Genomic DNA, 22,102 nt, shown 5'->3' with positions numbered 1-22,102 from the left:
TTTTTCTGCATCTCTTTTTTTTGTTTGTTTTTTTATGTATTTTTTATATTTTATTGATTTTTTACAGAGAGGAAGGGAGAGGGATAGAGAGTTAGAAACATCGATGAGAGAGAATCATCGATCAGCTGCCTCTTGCACACCCCCTACCAGGGATGTGCCTGCAACCAAGGTACATGCCCTTGACCGGAATTGAACCTGGGACCCTTGAGTCCGCAGGCCGACGCTCTATCCATTGAGCCAAACCGGTTTCGGCTGCATGTATTTTTTTAAAAACATATTTTTATTAATTTCAGAGAGAGAGATAGAAATAGAAACATCAATGATGAGAGAGAATCATTGATCGGCTGCCTCCTGCATGCCCCACACTGGGAATCAAGCCAGCAACTTGGGCATATGCTCCGACCGGAAATTGAACCTTGACCTCCTGGTTCATAGGTTGACACTCAACCAACTGAGCCATGCTGGCCAGGCCGTTTTCTGTGTCTTTTGATATAATCATGTGGCTTTTATCCTTCATTTTGTTTATGTGGTGTATAATGTTTATTGATTTCCAGATATTGTACCAATCTTGCAGGGGATGGTTTTCAATCAGCATCATTCTGTGGAGCTTCAACGAGTGTTTTGCATGTGTCAGTAGTCCGTTCTGTTTTTATTGCTGAGGAAAGACCCCCCCGTATGGATGTACCACAGTTTGTTGAACCATTCACCTGCTGAAGGAGATCTGGGTGGTTTCCAGTTTAGGGCATTTTGCATAACGCTGCTATAAACATTCGTGTACAGGTTTTGTGTTAACATCAGTCTTCATTTCTCTGGGGACACATGCCCAGGTATGCAATTGTTGGGTTGTCTGGTACCTTTTTCCAGAGTGACTGTACCGTTTTACATTTCCACTATATTCCCCACATCCTTGCCAACATTTGATGTTGTCACTGTTTTTAATTTAATTAATTAATTAATTTTTTTATTGCCATTTTCAGGGACCTTAATGACTTCAATGTCTTTAAGGCTCGTAACATGGCTTTACTATTGCCAGCTTTGTCTAAATTTCTGCAGAAACACATTCAGGTAAGCAGACTCATTGGCTGGCTTTCACCATTTTTTATTTTAGCCATTCTGATAGATGCATACTGATATCTCCTTTGGACTTAAATTTGAATTCTCTAATGGCTGATGAAGTTGGACATCTTTTCATGTGCTCATCTGCAATCTAAATCCTCTCCATGAAAGGTCTCTTTATGACTTTTGTCCTTTTTTTTTTTTTTTACTTTATCTCTATTGTCTTCCCTTTTTTTCCCATTAACTCTCTCCACCCCACACCCACCCCTCCCAGGCCTTCACCACACTATTGTCCATGTTCTAATTGTCCATTTTGCTTTTTTTACTGTTGAGTTTGAGAACTCTTTATATAGTCTGCATACTTGTCCTTTGTTGGATGTATGTTTTGTAAATATTTCTTCTCATCCCATCCATTTCATAGGGTCTTTAGCAGAGCAAAAGTTTTAAATTTGGGTTAAGTTAACCAATTTTTCCTTTTAAGGATCATGCTTTTGGAAAAAGTCTGAGGACTCTTTGCCTAGTTTTAGATCCCAAAGATTTTCTATGTTTTTTCCTTTAGTTATCCACTTTACATTTTGGTCCAAAATACATTAACCCAATAATTGCATACCTGGGTAGTCATAGATTCAATCTATGATTACAATCTGTGGTCCATTTGCATCTAAGTCTATAGTTCTAGTTTTTGTATACGGTGGAGGATTAGGTCACAGTTTTGTTTTGTTTTTGCTAGTGGATGTCCAATTGCTTCGGCCCTCTTGGCAGAAAAGTTTGTTTCCACTGAATTGCTTTTATTCTCTTGTCAAAAATCAGTTGAGCATATTTGTGTGGCTTATTCTTGGGTTTTCTGTTTTGTTCCATTGATGTATTTGTCTTTCTCTGCACTAATAGTACACAGTTTATATGTAGACTGGCTCCTCTTATTTTATTCTTCCTTTTCAAAATTATGTATTTTCATTTCTTTGTTTTTTTTCTATGCATTTTAGAATAATCGTGCCCATATCTGCAAAAAGTCCCACTGAGATTTTAATAAGAATTTTGTTAAACCTGTGTGTCAATTTAGGGAGCATTGACATTTTTACTATCTGGGTCTTGTGATCTGTAAATGTGATATGCCTTTCCATTCTCTTTGATTTCTTTCATCATTGGTTGGTGGTTCTCAATGCACAAGTTCTATACATGTTTTGTTATACATAAGTACCACATTTTTTAAGCAATTGCAAATGGTATTATATTTTTAATTTTGATGGCAATATAATCATTTTTAGTATAAGAAACACAATAGATATTTGTATGTTTATTTTGTATTCTGTGACCTTGCTGGATTCATATATCAGTTTTAAGGAGGGTTGGGGTTTTTTTATGTGTATTTGCTTGTTTTTAAATAGAGTCCTGGATTTTCTATATAGACAACCATGTTATCTGCAGATAAGGACAGTTTTATTTCGTTCCAGCGTTTATGCCTTTATTTTATTTTTTTTCTTGCCTCATTCCATTGGCTAGAACCTCCAGCACAATGTTGAAGAGCAGTGGTGAGAGAGGATTTCCTTGCCTTGTTCCTAGTCTTAGGGGGAAAGTGTTATCTAGCATTAAATATGCTGGAGCTATAAGTGTTTGTAAATTCTCTTTATCAAGATGAAGCATCTCAATTTCTTTTCCTGAGATTTCTTATTGTGTATGGGTTGGATTTAAAGTCTTTTCTGCTTCAGTTGATAACGAACATGTGAATTTTCTTTTGGCTGTTAATGTGCTGATTATGTTGACTGATTTTTAATTATTGAACCAGCCTTGCATTCCCTTATTGTCATGGTATAAAATCTCTTTATCTATTGCTGAGTTTTGTTTGCTATTATTTTGTATCTGTTCAGGAGTTATATTGGTCAGTGTTTATTTTATTGTCTTTGTCTAGCTTTGGTTTCAGGGTGATACTAGCTTCATAAGATGAATTTGGAAGTGTCCCCTCCTCTTATTATAAGAGACTAGAGGCCTGGTGCATGAAATTTGTGCACGGGGGGGCGGGTGGGGTGGGGGGTCCCTCAGCCCGGCCTGCACCCTCTCCATTACGGGATGCCTCGGGGGATGTCCGCAGGGATCGGGCCTATACCAGCAGTTGGACATACCTCTCGCCGCAATCCAGGACCACTGGCTCTTAACCGCTCACCTGCCTGCCTGCCTGCCTGATAGCTCCTAACCACTCTACCTGCCTGCCTGGTTGCCCGTAACTGCCCTCCCCTGCTGGCCTGGTCGCCCATAACTGCCCTCTCCTGCCGGCCTGGTTGCCCCTAACCACCTCTGCCTCGGCCCCCACCACTGTGGCTTTGTCCAGAAGGATGTCCGGAGGATGTCCGGTCTAATTAGCAAGCCTGGGGAGAGGGAAAGAGAATGAACAGCCCCTTGATGGAGCAGTCAGAACACACAACCTTTATTGATGTTCACCCTCTTATATAGTAGTAGATGCAGTCCGTGATGCCCCAAGCAGTTATGGGAGTAACATCAAAGATCACTTATCACACATTACCGTAACAAACATCGTAATAAAAATGTTTAAATTATTGCAAGAATTACCAAAATGTGACACAGAAGCACAAAGTCAGCAAATGGTGTTGGAAATCGGTGCCGGTAGACTGCCTGTTGGGGTGCCACCAGCCTCCATCCTGCACAGAATGGCGTGTCCATGCAGCACAGTAAGCCCAGGGATGCCTGTGTTGTGGTTTCAGTTCCTGCAGGTCCATTTTGTTATTCTTGTTATCTTCTGGTTTCTTTGCTGAGACGATGTCTTTGCGGAGGGTTTTTATATGCTTTTAGTATGCTTGTAATTGTCCATTGAGGCATTTTTATCAGGGCTTCTTTTCTTGTCAGATGGTTCTTAACAGCTCACATCTGTTGGTCTTTTTTCCCTCCAGTTTGAGATTCCTCTGTGGTCTTCATTGTCCCTGAAGGGGGCTTCTGAGCGGAGGAGGGAGCTCACCGATGGGTGTGCGTGCGTGCGTGCGTGCGTGTGTGTGTGTGTGTGCGTGTGTGTGTGTGTGTGTGTGCGTGTGTGGCGGGGGGCTGCCATTGGCCTGCAGGGACAGAAGTCCTGGCCCCCCATGGGTCCTCCTGAGACCCCTCACTGCAGCCTGGTTTGGGGGAAGTCTGGGCTTCCCCAGGTGGCTGTGCGGTGCGTGGTGGAAGTAGAGCAGTTATCGTCTGTCTGACTCTGCTGCCCTTTCCTGGTTCTGTGGCTGAGTGAATAGGTTTTGTTGGGTTTTATTTTTGTCTGTGCCTGTGGTATTTCTGGATTGCCAGCTCCTGCTGCTTCAAGTTTGCTGTTTGAGGCATTAGGAAAACCGGGGTCCTCAGGCCCCCAGGCCCCTGGGCTGTCCGGGTTTGAGCTGTCCTTAGTGGAAGGAGCCAGGGGAAAGTACTTCTGCCCCATCTCTGAGGAGGCAGCCGAATTTCCCCCATCCAGTCTCCCCTTGTAAAAAATGGGCACGGTTTAGAAAGTGAAAGTGTGTGGTACATGTCCCCAGTTCCCTCAGAAGAAATGTTTGGATGCGCTTTCTTCTGGATGTGGGTCTGGCTGCGGTCACTCTGTAGATCACTGGGCCCTGTTTTTATGCTTCTCTCCAAGTGTAAGCTTTCCCCCATATGACACAAAAGCCCCCTGGGTGTCCTACTAAGTGGCTGTGTCAGCATTCAGGGTGGCGCTGGGTGCCACGGGTCATTCGCCTGTGCTGGCACTCCAGTTTGCTTCCATAGTTTGTGAACGTCCTTGCCCACTGTTTTCGCAGACACCACCAAGGGTCAAAGGGAAACAAGACCCACATTTCTTTTGAAAATATTTGCTGCCAATTTCTTCTTGGAACTGCAGAGCCAGACACCTCCCAGTGCTGTCCCAGAGCCCAGATTCCTCTCGTATTTCATCGATGGTGGCAGTTAGCATCTTTTCCTCATTAAGGGACTGTCAGGGAGGGAAAAAACTCTTTTTCTCTACTTTCTTAGGTTCAGTGGCCGGGGCCCTGCAAACTGACAAGAGAGATTCACAGGAGAAAAAAAGACTGATTTCATATGCCTATGGGGTGCCTGACAGAAATGAAATGAAAATCTCGAGACAGCAGTCAGAGCTTATATACCATTTTCATGGAGAAATGACAAGACAAAGGAAAAGGAATTTGAGCTTCAAGGGGCAGTAAGTTGTGGGCAGGTAAATATACGTGGACACTTATGGAAGATAAGGTTTCTTTAGTAGTTTGTTATGCTGCCTTGGGCTGATAAAGTGTAGACTTCTGTCTGCTAATCCAGAGTCATTGTGCCCTTCCTGGGAGAAGGGGAAATGGTATTCCTGCATAAAGGGACATTCAGACTTTGTTTCTCTGTTCACTTCAGCTTAAACCGTCTTTTGCCAAGCTTGCTCATTTGGGGGTGGCATATTTGATCCCCTTCGAGACCAACATCAAATTATTTTCTACAAGCCCCTGTCTTCCATTCTGAGGGACTTGTCCCGGGGGACGGGCTTCCCCCAGGCTTGCCTCTTTCTAGCAGCAAAGCCAATTGGGGACCCCTTCAAATGCAGCTTTTCAAGCTGCACCCCAGACCAACTGAGGCAGAATGTGTATTTTTACCTGTATTTCATTTTTTTCTTTATTATCCACTGTTTTTTTATTTTTGAAATATACTATTTATTTATTTTAACTTTTTCTTTGGAATTAATTTCAAACTTGGGGAGATTATAAGATTAGGACAGAGATTTCCAAATACCCTTCACTTTAATTTCTGTATATTCATTCTCTCCCCTTCCCTGTCTGTCTCACCTCTTGCCTCTGCTTTCATTTTTTCCTGAGTTTTTAGAGACTTTGTGTCTCTCTAGTCATACGGGAGCATATTTTCTAAAAGCTAGGATGGTTGCTTTACCTAACCACAATATAGCAGGTTCTCGAATAAAGTTGTATAATTCAGTATCCTTTTTTTCCTCCTTTTTAAAAAAAATATATTTTTATTGATTTCAGAGAGGAAGGGGGGGGGAGAGAGAGAGAGAGAGAGAGAGAGAGAGAGAGAGAGAGAGAGAGAGAGAGAGATAAAGATCAATGATGAGAGAGAATCATTGATCGGTTGCCTTCTGCACGCCCCTTAGTGGGGATCGAGTCCACAACCCCGGGCATGTGCCCTGACTGGGAATCAAACCTTAACCTCCTGGGTCATATAGGTTAATGCTCAACCACTGAGCCACATCAGCCATGATCACGTTGATGTGGAGGGAGAATCAGTTTCTGGCCGGGGACAGGGTGACTCACTGTCCATATGGAGTTGGCCCGTTCTCCCCACATCTGCATGGTTTTTCTCTGGGGACTCCATTTTCCTTCCTCGTCCCAAAGATGTGCATGAGGGCAGTTGGTGCATCTGCCTCACTGTAGTTGAGTGTGGGTGGGTGTAAGTTCCCTGTGATGGAAGAACTAGGAGGCCTCCTGCCCAGGGTCCGTGGGTCCTGCCAGGGGCCAAACTGCCGGAGAGGCTCCACTCCGGCCACCATGACCCTGAATCAGCATGTGGGAAAGTCATGTTCTTAATTATTCTTATTAATCTTCCTTAAATGTCTGTATAGCTCACATTTATTTCCGTGTTTGATATGAGAAGTATTTTGGGTCTTCATTTAGAAATTTGGTGATTTATTTGTGACCAGAAATATGCCATAGGAACTTGGTCTAGTTTATGCCAATGCCCCTGATCAAACTGGTTTCCTTATACATCGTTTTGCTTAAAGTCACAGTTTCCAAGAACCTATCATCAACGTTAAGTAGGGACTTACTGTGTGTGTGTCACATTCTGGAAATTTAACATTTAAATAATATACCAGGGTTGTGCTTCTCATTTCTTTATCCTGGCTCTAGTGTTTCCTCCTTGGGGTGTCCATGTTTGTCATGGCATCAGTAATCCTGGAGAGTGAAGACGAGACCTCAGTAAGGTTTAATTCCTATTGAGATTCAAGTCACATGTTTTGGTGGGAATGCTGGGCTGAGTCATGTCCTTCCAGGGGTGGCATCGAAGTAGTGTGCCACATAGGGCTCCTGGTAATTTTTAATATGATATTTATAAAATTTGAGTATAATCTATAGATTTTTTTTCTGTCTCTCTATAGCTTTATTATTTTTATTTTTTTAAAATTCTTTATTGTTGAAAGTATTACATGTGTCCCCTCACCCCCCCATTGGCCACTTCTAACCCACCCCTGCCCCCACCCCAGGCCTTCCCCACCCTATTGTCTGTGTCCATGGGTTATGCATTTATGCATACAGGTTCTTTGGTTGATTTCTTTCCCTCCATCCCCCCACCCCAACATCCCTCTGAGATTCCTCATTCTGTTCCATGATTCTACTTATCTGGATCTATTTTGTTCATCATTTTATCACTAGAGACCCAGTGCATGATTGAATCATGCACGTATAGGGTCCCCTACACGCTTTCGTTCATTAGATTCCACATATGAGTGAGATCATGTGATATTTGTCTTTCTCTGACTGGCTTATTTCACTTAGCATAATACTCTCCAGTCCCTCCATGCTGTCTCAAAGGATAAGAGATCCTTCTTTTTTATTATTATTATTAAATTTAATTTTTTAAAATATATTTTTTATTGTTGATAGTATTACAAATATCTCCCATTCTCTCTGCCTTCTCCCCTTTCCTCCCAGGCTCAACCCATCCTTCCAGGTCTTCCCCACCCTATGGCCCATGTCCATGGGCTATACATAAAAGTATATATGCATAGCTCCCAGAGATCGTTCTTTTTTACTGCTGCATAGTATTCCATGGTATAAATATACCTCAGCTTTTTATCCACTCGTCTGCTGATGGGCACTTGGGCTATTTCCAGATCTTAGCTATTGTAAATTGTGCTGCTATGCACATAGGGGTGCATACATTCTTTCTGATTGGTGTTTCGGGTTTCTTAGGATATATTCCTAGAAGTGGGATCCCTGGGTCAAAAGACAGTTGCATATTTAATTTTTTGAGGAAACTCCATACTGTTTTCCATAATGGCTGCGCCAGTCTGCATTCCCACCAGCAGTGTACTAGGGTTCCCTTTTCTCCACATCCTCGCCAGCACTTGTCGTTTGTTGATTTGTTGATGATAGCCATCCTGACAGGTGTGAGATGGTACCTCATTATCATTTTAATTTGCACCTCTCTGATGATCAGTGACTGAGCATTTTTCATATGTCTCTTGGCCTTCTGTATGTCTGCTTTAGTGAAGTGTCTATTTAGGTCCTTTGCCCATTTTTTAAATTGGATTGTTTGTTTTCCTTTTATTAAGTTGCATGAGTTCCTTTGGATATTAACCTTTTATCAGATATATCATTGCTAAGTATTTTCTCCCATACACTGGACTCCCTTTTCGTTTTGTTGATGGTTTCTTTTGCTGTGCAGAAGCTTGTTATGTTGATATAGTCCCATTTGTTTATTTTCTCCTTAGTTACCTTTGCTCTAAGAGATGTATCTGTAACCATATTCCTACAGGGAATGTCTGAGATTTTGCTACCTTTGGTTTCTTCTAGGATTTTTATGGTTTCACAGTTTACATTTAAGTGTTTTATCCATTTTGAGTTTATTCTTGTGTATGGTGTAAGTTGGTGGTCTAGTTTCATTTTTTTGCATGTATCTGTCCAATTTTCCCAATACATTTATAGAAGAGACTGTCTTGACTTCATTGTATGTTCTTGCCTCCTTTGTCAAATATTAATTGAGCATAATGTCTTGGGTCAATTTCTGGAGTCACTGTTCTGTTCCACTGATAAATATGCCTGCTCTTATGGCTGTACTAGGCTGCTATGATTACGCTGGAATTGTAGTATAACTTCATATCTGGTATTGTGATTCTTCCAATTTTGTTCTTGTTTCTCAAGATTGCTGTGGCTATTCGGGGCTTATTTTGGTTCCATATAAATTTTTGGAGTATTTGTTGTAGATCTGTGAAATATGATGTTGGTATTATAATAGGAATTGCATTGAATCTGTAGATTGCCTTTGGTAGTATGGACATTTTAATGATGTTACTTCTATCAATCCATGAACACGGTATATTTTTCAACTTGTTTATATCTTCCTCTATCTATTTTTTCAACGTCCTGTAGTTTTCCAAGTACAAGTCTTTCAACTCCTTGGTTAAGTTTATCCCTAAGAGTCTCAATTTTTTTGCTGCAGTGGTAAATGTGATTGTTTGTTTAGTTTCTCTTTCTGAGAATTCATTTTTGGTGTATTAAAAAGCCATCAATTTTTGGTGTTGATTTTGTGTCCTGGTACATTGCCAAATTCATTTATTAAATCTAGTGGGGGGGGGGGGTTGTGCACATTTTAGGGTTTTCTATGTATAATATCATGTCATCTGCAAATAATTCCTCCTTTCCAACTTGGTTGCCTTTTATTTCTTTTTCTTGTCTGATCACTGTGGCTAGGACTTTCAGTACTATCCTATCTAATAAAAGAGTAATATGCAAATCGACCATCACTCCAACACACAAGATTGCTGCCCCCATGTGGTCAAAGATGGCTGCCCCCATGTGGACACAAGATGGCCACCACAAGATGGCCAGCAGGGGAGGGCAGTTGGGGGTGACCAGGCCTGCAGAGGAGGGCAGTTAGGGGTGACCAGGCCTGCAGGAAAGGGCAGTTGGGGGCACCCAGGCCTGCAGGAAAGGGCAGTTGGGGGGCACCAGGCCTGCAGGGTAGAGCAGTTGGGGGTGACCAGGCCTGCAGGGGAGGGCAGTTAGGGGCAAACAGGCTGGCAGGGGAGCAGTTAGGCATCAATCAGGCTGGCAGGGGAGTGGTTAGGGGTGATCAGGCTGGCAGGCAGAAGTGGTTTGAGGCAATCAGGAAGGCAGGCAGGCGAGCAGTCCTGGATTGTGAGAGGGATGTCCAACTGCCCGTTTAGGCCCGATCCTACCGGGCAGTCGGACATCCCTTGAGGGGTCCCAGATTGGAGAGGGTGCAGGCTGGGCTGAGGGACACACACACACACACACACACCCCTGTGCACAAATTTTGTGCACCGGGCCTCTAGTGATGAATAAGAGTGGTGAAAGCAGACATCCCTGTCTTGTTTTTAGGGGAAATGGTTTTAGGTTTTGCCTATTGAGTATGATGTTTGCTGTAGGTTTGTCATATATGTCCTTTATTATGTTGAGATATGCTTCCTCTATTCCCACATTGCTGAGAGTTTTTATCAAAAGTGGATGTTGGATTTTGTTGGATGCTTTTTCTGCATCTATTGATATGATCATGTGATTTTTGTCTTTCAGTTTGTTTATGTGATGTATCAGGTTTTTTATTTGTGAATATTGTAGCAGGCTTGCATCCCTGAAATAAATTCCACTTGGTCTTGGTGTATGATCTTTTTAATATATTGCTGGATCTGATTTGCTAATATTTTGTTGAGGATTTTAGCATCTACATTCATCAGGGATATTAGCCTATACTTCTCTTTCTTTGTAGTGTCTTTATCTGGTTTTGGAATTAGGATAATGCTGGCCTCATAAAAAGAGTTTGGAAGTGTTCCTTCCTCTTGGATTTTTTGGAATAGTTTGGGAATATAGATGTTAGTTCTTCTTTGACTGTTTGGTAAAACTCCCCTGTGAAGACATCTGGACTCTGGACCAGGGATTTTCTTTGCTAGGAGGTTTTTATTTACTGCTTCTATTTCTCCAGTTGTTATTGGCCTGTTCAGGTTTTCTGATTCTTCCTGATTCAGTTTTGGGAGATTATATTTTTCAAGGAATTTGTCTCTTTCATCCACATTGTCCAGCTTGTATGCATGTAGTTTTCCATAGTATTTTCTTACAATCCTTTGTATTTCTGTGGTGTCAGTTGTTACTTCACTGTTTTCCTTTCTGATTTTATTTATTTGGGTCCTCTCTCTTTGTTTCTTGATGATCTGGCTAACGGTTCATCAATATTGTTTATCCTTTCAAAGAACCTGCTCTTGCTTCCATTGATCTTTTGTATTGTTTTTTAGTCTCTATGTCATTTATTTCTGCTCTAATCTTTATTATTTCCTTCCTTCTACTTACTCTGGGCTTTACTTGCTATTCTCTTTCTAATTCTTTAAGTTGTAGGGTTAAATAGTTAAGTGTTTGGTTAACGGGTAGGCTGTTCAACCAATCAAAGCATAATATGCTAATGATATACTAAGGCAACTCAACTGCTCACTATAACATGCACTGACCACCAGGGGGCAGACAGTCGACTGGTCAACCAGTCGCTATGACGTGCACTGGCCATCAGGGGGAGACGCTCCGACTGGTAGGTTAGCTTCCTGCGGGGGCCCAGCCCATCGGGACTGAGCAAGACAGAATGGACACACCCTGGAGCCCTCCCGCAGCCCCTCCCTGGCTGGCCAACCTCCCACATCCCTCCCTAGCCCCGATCATGCACCGGTGGGGTCCCTTGGCCTGGTCTGCGCCCTCTCACAATCCAGGGCCCCTCGGGGGATGTCGGAGAGCGGGTTTCAGCCTGATCCCTCAGGCCAGGCCGAGGGACCCCATTGGTGCCGAATTCGTGCACCAGGCCTCTAGCCTATATAATAAAAGCCTAAGCAAGTGTTACGGCGGAACGACCAGTCGCTGTGATGGGCATTGACTACCAGGGGATAGACGCTCAACACAGGAGCTGCCCCTTGGTGGGTCAGTGCACTCCCACAGAAGGAGCGCCACTCAGCCAGAAGCCAGGCTTACGGCTAACAGGCTGGGATGAGCGCGAGTGGTGCCCAGCCCCCATTCGGGCTCCTCCCTGGCCACCTGCCAGATTAGGCAGTTGGACATCTCCCAAGGGGTCCCAGACTGTAAGATGGCACAGGCTGGGCTGAGGGACTCCCCGCTCAACTCTCCAGTGCATGAATTTCATGCACCGGGCCTCTAGTTACTTAATATCATGCTTTTTAGCCTCCATGTGTTTTAATGTTTTGGGGTGTTTTTACTATAATTGATTTCTCATTTCATTCCACTGTGTTCTGAAAAAAAAAATGTTTGATGTGATTTCAATCTTCTTGAACTTATAGAGACTTGTTTTGTGTCCTGAAATGTGTTCTATATTTGTGTATGACCCATGTGCACTTGAGAAGAATATATATTTAGCATCTTTGGGGTGAAATTCTATTTAATAAAGAGGGAATATGCAAATTGACTGTCACACCATCACAAAGCTGGCAGCGCCCATAGCCACAAGATGGTGGTGCCCAGTCCCCTCACCCCCGCCGGAGTCCCCCAGTCCTTTCTGCCCAGTCGGGGGGTGGGGCGGCAGGCACATGGTGTGGCCGGACCCACCCTCAGCCCCCAGCTGCCCAGGACCAGCCCAAGGCGCAGGCAAGCCTCAGATGGCAGCTGCCCAGCCACCCAGGGCTGTCCAAGGCCCAGGTAACCAGGGCCAGCCAAGGCTTGTGCTGCCGGCAGTGGCAGCAGCAGAGGTGTGATGGGGGCATCGCCTTCCCCTGATCGCTGGGTAGCCTCCCGCCCCTGAGGGCTCCTGGACTGTGAGAGGGGGCAGGCTGGGCTGAGGGACCCACCCCCCCTCCAGTGCATGAATTTTCATGCACCGGGCCTCTAGTGTTGTATAAATGTCAGTTAAATCCAAGTGATCCAGTGTGTCTTTAGCATATATTTGACAGATACATGCAGTCTGTGACCTACACACCACACCTTTCAAAGAAAACCTAAAGCAAAGACTGCAACCTGTCTACATTGTTTATATCTTAGAGGTGGGTGCATGGGTATTTTGTTTCAACCTTAATGAAACTTAAGTTATCCATGCTTAGGATAAGTCTTCAGACACCGGAAAAAGGTATAAAGAAAAAACCTGATGCTTGATTCTACCAAAAAGTATCTTCTACATTCTTTTGCACACACCTTTGCATTCCTCCTCATGATTTCTTTAGGAAAATGTCCTGGAAATGGAATTAATGAGTCACAGGGTGTACTTCTGTTACTTTCTCCCCAGATTGTCCAGAAATTTCCTCAAGGACCCATGGGAGTATTACACTTAATCTCATCTTTTTCCTGATGGGCATAGGCAAAACAAAACAAGTGTTTGTAAGCCCATGACTATTGTCATCCTATATAATATCCTATATAATAAAAGCGTATTCTAAGTGTCCGACCGTTCATACAGCCGTTCGTCCGACTGTTCCACCAGTCGCTATGATGCGCACTGATCACCAGGGGGCAGATGCTTCAATCGGTAGGTTAGCTTGCTGCTGGGGTCCGGTTGATCGGGACTGGGTGAGACGGGCTGGACACACCCTAGAGCCCGCCTGCGGTCCCTCCCCGGCAGGCCAATGTCCCGCAGTCCCTCCCCGGCTGGCGGCCCCAATCGCCCCCGATCGCCGGCCAGGCCGAGGGACCCTACCTGTGCACGAAATCGTGCACCGGGCCTCTAGTGTAAATATAAGACTGTTGAATTTCACTTGTATACCTGATGATTGACATTTAAAGACAAGTTTAGCAAGATTTCTAGGGCCCATTAGAAAGCTTTGACCCAGCAATTTCCAATCTTGACTTCTTGTCATAGTCTGTGGAAGTCTTCATAATTCTTTACCTTGATAAAGTAATACTATTTCGTAGTTCAAAAGATACTAAATGTTATTATTGAACCCATGTTAAGTTTTTCTGATGTTCTAGAGCAGTTTCTAGACCGTGGCTTCATTGACATTTTGGCTGACAGTTCTTTGTCACGCGGGGCTGTCCTGGGCACTGTGGGGTGCTGCGCAGCGTCCCTGGCCTCCATCCTCTTGATGTCTGTAGTGACCATCCCAGTCGTGACAGTATCTCCAGGCGTTGCCACATACCCTCTGGGTGCAGAGTCACAGTGCCATAGACATGGTGCCGATGTGGAAGAGGAACCTTTTTCTCAGAAGATTCATGCGGACCCTTATTGGGGCAGCCTGTCGTGCTGCCTTAAGTCCCCAGTGACCCCGGGGATGAGGGATCATGCCCACCCGTCACACATGAGAGACGGGAAATGTGACAGATAGGCAAGATGTTAACTTAGCAAATCTAGTTGAAGGGCTCTGGGCCTTTATGCTCATTGTCCTACTCTCTGCTGTCTCTGGGTTAATGTGAAAACAACTGCGTACGTAGGGGAGGAAGAGTCCAAAGGATATTCGTTGAAAACTGTCCTTTCCCAGCCTGTTACCCCCACACACACACCTGATCCCAGCCCCAGAGCAACCATCCGGGTAACTGGTGATCATCTAGAGCCACGATTTTTAGCCTTTTTCATCTCATGGAACACATTTTTTTGTCGATCTGACAAAAAAAATATATATATATAATTTTGCTTTATTCACACCAGCCAATATCTAATGAATACACATGCAGGCAGTTCCTGCAACCATATATACACGTACAGTGTGACATGCTTAGTGGAGATAGGCTGTGTGTTTGCTCTTCTGGGATTAGACAGTATGAACAGAAATGTCAGCTTCCAGGAGTTCTCCATGTTCTTTCAAATAATCAAGGTTCCAGATTATTTCAAAGTGAGTAATTTTTCAATGACATTTATTGCTTATTGTCATATTAATATTTACAGGAAGTTTGAGACCCAAATAACTTAATGCTTCAATGGGCAAATATCTATTTCCATTTTGTAAAGGACTTCTTTTTTTTTAATATATTTTATTGATTTTTTACAGAGAGGAAGAGAGAGGGACAGAGAGTTAGAAACATCGATGAGAGAGAAACATCGATCAGCTGCCTCTTGCACACCCCCAACTGGGGATGTGCCTGCAACCAAGGTATATGCCCTTGACCGGAATCGAACCTGGGACCCTTGAGTCCGCAGGCCGACGCTCTATCCACTGAGCCAAACCGGTTTCGGCAGGACTTCTTTATTTTTATGGTCTTCTGATATAATATGGATATGTCACCATTTTTAAAATTAAAATTAACTTGCCCTAGCTGGGTTGGCTCAATGAATAGAGCATTGGCCTGTGGACTGAAGGGTCCCAGATTCGGTTCCCGTCAAGGGCACATGCCCAGGTTATGGGCTCTGTCCCCAGTAGGTGGTGTGCAGGAGGCAGCTGATCCATGATTCTCTCTTATCATTGATGTTTCTACCTCTCTCTCCCTCTTCCTTCCTCTCTGAAATCAATAAAATATATTTTAAACTCTCCACCCGGTGTTGCCGCAGCCTCTGCTGCTTTCGGGCTCAGTAGCCTGAAGAGAAAAAATTCCAAACAAAACCTCGAAAACGCTTTAAAATCTGGGGGGATAAAAAGAAAAAGCAAATCCTCCTCGAACCTACCGGAAAGTCACTTTTGCACGCTTCTGGCCTGCCAGCCGCCTCCATGGCACCGGGGCGTGGGTGGTGAGCCGCGCCGTCCCTGCGCCCGCGCCTCGTGGCAGCCCCGCACCGTCCTCCCCCCCGTCCTCCCCGAGCACCACGTGTCTGGCTGCCCTTGGCGGCCCGCGTGAAGGTGGCTGCGCTCGGCCCCCCAGGCTTGCACACTGACATATTTTGCATCCCTCTTCCCCAGCTGTAATCTTAAACTGCCAGCAGCCCGAGGCCTATATTTAAAGCGAAACATGTATCCCAGAGGCCGCGTGGTTACCATTTGGCTGGCTCTTTAAGAATTTTTGTAATTTGGAGGAAAGTCCCCATTTAATACATTTATTTGGAAATTTGGAGCTGAAAATTACAAACTCCCGGGGAGAGCCATATTGTTTTTGAGAGCCTTTTGTGAGCGGTCCTGCAGTCTCGAGTGAGCCGCCCAAGACTTCTGGGTCCCTCCTGCTCTGCCACCCATGAGCTGGTTGAGTGCGGATTGGGGAAGAACCCCTTTTGTCCTGTGTGGTCCCTGTAAGAAGTCTGGCGGGGCTTGGGGCCACGGGGGCTGGGGAGCTGAACGCTGCCGCCAGCAGCTACCCCGTGGCCTCCCTGTGTGTGGGCGACTTGCACTGGGGCGTCACCCAGGCCGCGCTGTATGAAAAGTTCAGCCCTGCGGGGCCTGTGCTTCCATCCGGGTCTGCCACGACGGAACCACCCGCCGCCCACTGAGTTATGCCCACGTCAACTTCCAGCAGCCGGCTGGCGCTGAGCGGGCCTGGGATCCTGTGAACTTGGATGTGATTCAGGGAAAGCCAATCCTCATCACGTGGTCTCGAAGGGATCCCTCTTTGAGAAAAGCTGGTGTGGGAAAGTCTTCATCAAGAAGCTGGAAAAATCTATAGATAGCAGGGCACTTCATGATACTTTTTCTACTTTTGGGAACATCCTGACCTGCAAGGAGGTGTGTGACGAGAACGGCTCTAAGGGTTATGCTTTCGTTCACTTCGAGACCCAGGAGGCTGCAGACAAGGCCATCGAGAAGATGAACGGCACGCTCCTCAATGGCCACAAAGTGTTTGTGGGCAGATTCAAGTCTCAAAAAGAGCGGGAAGCTGAACTTGGGGCCAAAGCCAAGGAGTTTACTAAGATGTGTATCAAAAACTTTGGGGAAGAGGTAGATGGGTGATGAGAGACTGAAAGAGCTGTTCAGCCAGTTTGGGAAGACCCTAAGTGTCACGGTGATGAGAGATCCCAATGGGAAATCCAAAGGCTTTGGCTTTATGAGTTAAAAAAACATGAGGATAGCTCTAGCTGGTTTGGCTCAGTGGATAGAGGATCGGCCTATGGAGGGTCCGGGTTTGATTCCGGTAAAGGGCACATGCTCAGGTTGCAGGCTCAATCCCCAGTGGGGGGCGTGCAGGAGGCAGCTGATTAATGATTCTTTTTCATCATTAATGTTTCTCTCCCCCTTCCTCTCTGAAGTCAATAAAAATATATTTAAAAAACAAAACACACACGAGGATGCCAATATGGCTGTGGAAGAGATGAATGGAAAAGAAATCAGTGGGAAAGTCATTTTTGTAGGCTGTGCACAGAAAAAAGTGGAATGGCAGCAGGTAAAACAGAAATTTGAACAGCTGAAGCAAGAGAGAATTAGTCGATACCAGGGGGTGAATCTCTACAGTAAGAACTTGGATGACACCACTGACGAGAAGCTAAGGAAAGAGTTCTCCTTTCGGATCCATCACCAGTGCTGAGGTAATGCTGGAGGATGGGAGAAGCAAAGGGCTCGGCTTTGTTTGCTTCTCGTCTCCTGAAGAGGCCACCAAGGCAGTCACTGAGATGAATGGATGCATCATGGGTTCCAAGCCACCGTATGTCGCCCTGGCCCAGAGGAAGGAAGAGCGAAAGGCTCACCTGACCAACCAGTATATGCAGAGGGTGGCCGGAATGAGAGCACTCCCTGCCAGTGCCATCTTAAATCACTTCCGACCTGCAGCTGGTGGCTACTTCGTGCCAGCAGTTCCACAGGCTCAGGAAAGGCCTCCATGTTACACACCTAACCAGTCAGCATAGATGTGACCTAATCCATGCTGGCAGCAAGGCTTCCGAGGAATGCCAAGTGCTGTACGCCAGTCTGGGCCTCATCCAACTCCTCGCCATCTGGCTCCCACTGGTAATGCCCCGGCCTCTCGTGGCCTCCCTACAACTGCTCAGAGAGTCGGGTCTGAGTGCCTAGACCACTTGGCTATGGACTTTGGTGGGGCTGGTGCCACCCAGCAAGGGCTGACTGACAGCTGCCAGTCGGGAGGTGTTCCCACAGCTGTGCAGAACTTAGCACCTCACCCTGCCATACCACCTCTCAGCCTGTGGTCCACGTGCAGGGACAGGAGCCCCTGACCGCCTCCATGTCGGCTGCAGCACCCCCCCTCCCCCGCGCCCCCAGGAACAGAAGCAGATGCTGGGCGAACGTTTGTTCCTTCTCCTCCAAACCTGGCTGGAAAGATTACGGGAATGATCGACAACTCTGAGCTGCTGCACATGCTGGGGTCCCCCAAGTCTCCGCTCCAAGGTGGATGAAGCTGTGGCCGTTCTACAGGCTTATCATGCCAAGAAAGAAGCTGCCCGGCAGGTGGGCACTGTTGCTGCTGCTACCTCTTAGGCAAGGAAAAAACGATTCAGAAGCCAAATAGCCCCTGAGGAAATCCAGCTCAAGGTTTGAAGACTTCCTAGCTTGTCCTACGGGCCTCAACACTAAGAACCACAAATTGCAAATTTATTAGGTCATTTTGTATCAAAAGGTCAATTATGAAGCACCTAGAATATTTTAATTAAAAGAATATATTCTCTGGGTTCTGCTATGGCTCAGGCAGTGTTAACTTTTTTCTTTTTTTCCTGTTGTGGGTTTTGATCCCGCCCCCACCCCAGGAATTGGTTTTGTTTGATGTATCCAAGTCTTAAGTTTCTCAATAAAGAAAAACTCCATAAAAATATTTTTAAAAATAATTAATTTAATTAATATTAATTTGACATATTACCATGGTCTGTGATTCAAGTTTAAGCGAAGTCTCCCAGCCGTGCCTTACCCCAGGTCCCACTGCTAAGCTGCTGGTGATCCAGACTTGTGGACATTTTGTGCATTGAGCAGTCTAGATCCTGTGACACACAGCTTGGAGGGCTTTCTGCTTGTGCAGAGAGGACCCTCGCTCCTAATGGGAGTTTGCTCGAACCCAGCAGACTGTCCTGGAGTTAATCTGGGCTCTGGTGATGGGCAGAGAGCCTGTCATTGGGAACATCCTTCTCTGCTATAAACAGCATCTTCAGTCTTTATTATCTATGATCAAAATGTATTGATAATATAGTATTATCTGTGATCATCAATGCTTCCGTGACTAGGCTGGTCCAGACCTAACACTGCATATGTGCAAAATAGACTCTAGAAATGGCGTGGCGTGTGCTGGGCCGAGCCTGGTGGTGTCTCGGTCTTCATTAGCTGCCTGGGACTGTGTGCCCTGCCCACAACCGTGGCCACCAGAGAGTCACCATGGTTTGCATTCGGCCAAACTAGATAGGAAGGAGGTGGATCCCAGGTGAGAGCTGGAGGGCAGCTTTCTGCTCTCTCCCTTCCGTGCACACACGGGGCGGGGGGGTGCCCTCAGCCCCAGCTCGCTCCCTTGTTTGCAGCGACCCTTCCCGAGCTTGTCCTTGGACTGAGGCGTCCCTGTTGTTCTGTGGTTTCAGAAACGGGTTTCTCCTTTCGAGGACATGATCTTCTGTTTCTCGGAAGAGGACTGGTCCCTTCTAGACCCTGCCCAGACTGGCTTCTACGGGGAGTTCATCATTGGAGAGGACTGTGGGGTTTCGCTGCCTTCAAGTAAGACGTCCTTCCACCCTCTCCTAAGACCAGGGCGCTGGGGGCCCACATCTGAATTTGCCGACCACCCTCTATCCCTGACATGAGGTCACCTGCACACAGCGACACTGAGGGCTCTTAGTAGAGGCATCCTCACCTGCTGCTATCACATGTAAATCAGGCTTACTGCCTGTTTTGCATTCGAAACCAAACATAACAGGTTCCTGTGCACCCACTTTCCTTCTATCATTCTGATCCTAGGGCCTCTGAAGTTCTGGCTTTCTGTCTCGTGGGCCTGACAGCTGCCCCAAGCCCACAGCTCCCCCACTAGTGTGCCCCTCCCCGCCCTCTCTGCTTGCTCAAGCCTCTCAGTTTCTCTGCAGCCCTGTGTGGCCCTGTCACTGCCATGGCTTGGCCTGCGTCCCTTTAGGTCACTGAGGAATGTGTGTCCTCCCCTTTTCTGTGAACAGATGACCCAACAGCCCAGCAGGACCTCTCTCAGGGTGAGGAGAACGAGCCGTGTGTTCCCGAGCTGCAGGACCTCCAGAGCAAGGGTGCTACCCAGGTCTCCTACTTGGGTGAGTCATGATTCCACCACTGGGGGACAGAGTAGGGTGGTAGGTGGTGCCGGCCAGAGGTGGGCCACTCCCTGCCATCTCTCTGCAGCCCTCTGTAACCCCAGGCTCTGTCTCAGTAGAGCATGTTTTGCCGCCTCCATGACTTCTCCCAGAAAGAATGTAGGTTTATTTTTTTTGGCGGGTGTGGGATCACACTCATCAACCAGGGACTAGGACACAGTGGGAACATCCTTCTCTGCTATAAACAGCACCTGGGCTGTGCTGACAAGCCAGCAGCCCCTCCACAGGTGAGGTCACATTCTCCAGAGGTCAGGTGGAGAAGGACACTAGTGCAGGACCTCCAGGTGTCTCATTCTCCAGTCCTTCCACCACATGCTGCGAGCGTGAGGAAACTAAGGCACGGGGTGCTGGGCCTTGGCTTACAACTGCACAGCATGGGCAGCAGCATTTCCCAGTCCCCCATCTGGGCTCTGTGTAAGTTGTTAACCACTTGCCTTAACGCCTGAGACACTGCTCCTTCAGGACTAGAGGCTTTGTATGGTTTCAACAGCAGCCCCACTCCTTCCCTTCAGGACCTAGAGCTGGCCCAGTGCAGTCAAGTGTGGGTCTCCATTCCCACCTGGACGAGCATGCAGGGCCTCGGGTGGCCAGCTGCCTGTCCTGGCAGCCCAGCAGGCTCTGTGCCGACTGTGTATGCAGGGTCTGCGAGGGGCCCGGGGCCTGTGGAAATCCCACCACAGAAGCGGAAACGACCATAGGGTGGCAGTCACTCCTTCCCAGGCAAGTCGACAGGCAGATCCAGGACTCGTGCTGACTGCATATAGCTTCAGAATCTTTTTGCCTACAAATTCATTTGCTCCACAAACATTGACTGAGTGGCTGCCCAAGAAGGGAGCTCTGAGCTGCCCTTGGCTCATAGCCTGGCATCTGTTAAGATACCTCCCCAGGAAATGCCACAGCTGCACGACAAATCCACCTTTCCATTTTCTTTTCTGGAAAGACGTTCCAAGTGTCCAGCCATTCCAGGCCGAAGAAAGAGGAAAACAGGATGAGCTACAGGGACCAGAGTTCCAGGCCTGCGAGCAGACAATACTTGCTCAGAGCACCTGCCCAGGTAAAGAGGGTCTGGAGGGTGTGGGGTGTGTGATACATATGTGAGCATATGTGTACACGTAGTGTGTGTACATGTAGTATCTGCTGTGTGGTATGTGCATGTTTTGTGTGTATAGTGTCTGGTATGTTGAAGTGGGAACGTGTATGGTGTGTGCATGCACGTTTGCTGGTGTGGGTGGGGTCAGGGATTGAACTCTCTGAGGTCCTTGCTGACCGACCACTCCTATGAGTTGTCAGCTTATTGTGCTGGGTTCCCTTTTGCTAGGGTCTCTCCAGCTGAGCTCCAGCCCAAGACCCTCCCCTCCTGGCCTCACCCTGGCAGGTTGAAGCAGGTGCGCCACAGCGCTACTGGCCATTAGGGAGGTGTTTCATCCCTGAGCACAGAAGCCAGAGTCCTGGGCAAAGCCTTGGACCTGAAGAGCAGGAGTGTGGCATGCCTGCGAAAGGGACTCTGGGGAGTGTCCTCCACCTGCCTCATAAGGTCATGTTGGTAAAAGTCACCACCTCCAGAGGCAAAGACTGAAATGTGGCCATTTTTTAAAATATATGTTTTTATTGATCTTTAGAGAAAGAGGAATCTTTTAAGTGAGTGGGATAAAGAGATAGAAACATCAATAGGCTGCCTCCTGCACACCTCATACTGGGGATCAAACCCACAACCCAGGCATGTGCCCTGACCGGGAATCGAACCAGTGACCTCTTGGTTCATGGGCTGATGCTCAACCACTGAGCCACACCAGCTGGGCAATGTAGCCATCTTTAATGTTCTTCCAGACACCATACCTGAGTCTCTGGTTCTTTTTTTGTTTTGTTTTGTTCTTTTTTAAAATTCCAGTTGACATACAATATTATATTAGTTTCTGGTTCATACTCAAACCCACTGTGTGATGGAGACTTTCCACAGCTGTGGGGACTGACTCACATACAGTCTTTTACCCGAGATGCCTTTTGGAGCAAGAGTTCTCTGGCAAAGAATTGTATGCACCCCTATGTTCATAGCAGCACAATTTACAATAGCTAAGATCTGGAAATAGCCCAAGTGCCCATCAGTAGACGAGTGGATAAAAAAGCTGTGGTGCATTTACACCATGGAATGCTATGCAGCACTAAAAAAGAAGAATCTCTTACCCTTTGATACAGCATGGAGGGACCTGGAGAGTATCATGCTAAGTGAAATAAGCTACCCAGAGAAAGACAGGTATTACATGATCTCACT

The 22,102-nt window shown here is 46.3% G+C and overlaps 1 protein-coding gene, 1 non-coding gene and 1 pseudogene across 3 annotated transcripts in view; 2 read left to right on the top strand and 1 right to left on the bottom strand.

Annotated features, from left to right (window-relative positions):
• The window catches only part of ZNF496 (zinc finger protein 496), a 38,251-nt gene that overhangs the window by 11,631 nt on the left and 4,518 nt on the right, over positions 1–22,102 (top strand). For both annotated transcript variants that reach the window (XM_054717167.1, XM_054717168.1), the window contains 3 exons: positions 19,084–19,216; positions 19,666–19,773; positions 20,774–20,887. In XM_054717167.1, the coding sequence (XP_054573142.1) occupies positions 19,084–19,216; positions 19,666–19,773; positions 20,774–20,887 (355 nt within the window). The remainder of the gene's footprint in view (positions 1–19,083; positions 19,217–19,665; positions 19,774–20,773; positions 20,888–22,102) is intronic.
• On the bottom strand, positions 960–1,089 carry LOC114234037 (small nucleolar RNA SNORA33). Its single transcript, XR_003620236.2, has one exon. It is a non-coding gene; the product is annotated as a small nucleolar RNA SNORA33 (small nucleolar RNA).
• LOC103295088 (polyadenylate-binding protein 4-like) lies at positions 1,015–17,418 on the top strand (annotated as a pseudogene).

Source organism: Eptesicus fuscus, chromosome 6 (assembly GCF_027574615.1).
Source record: "Eptesicus fuscus isolate TK198812 chromosome 6, DD_ASM_mEF_20220401, whole genome shotgun sequence".
Lineage (NCBI taxonomy): Eukaryota > Metazoa > Chordata > Mammalia > Chiroptera > Vespertilionidae > Eptesicus > Eptesicus fuscus.
Note: the sequence above shows the minus strand (reverse complement) of the source record. Positions and strands in the feature narration are given on the sequence as shown.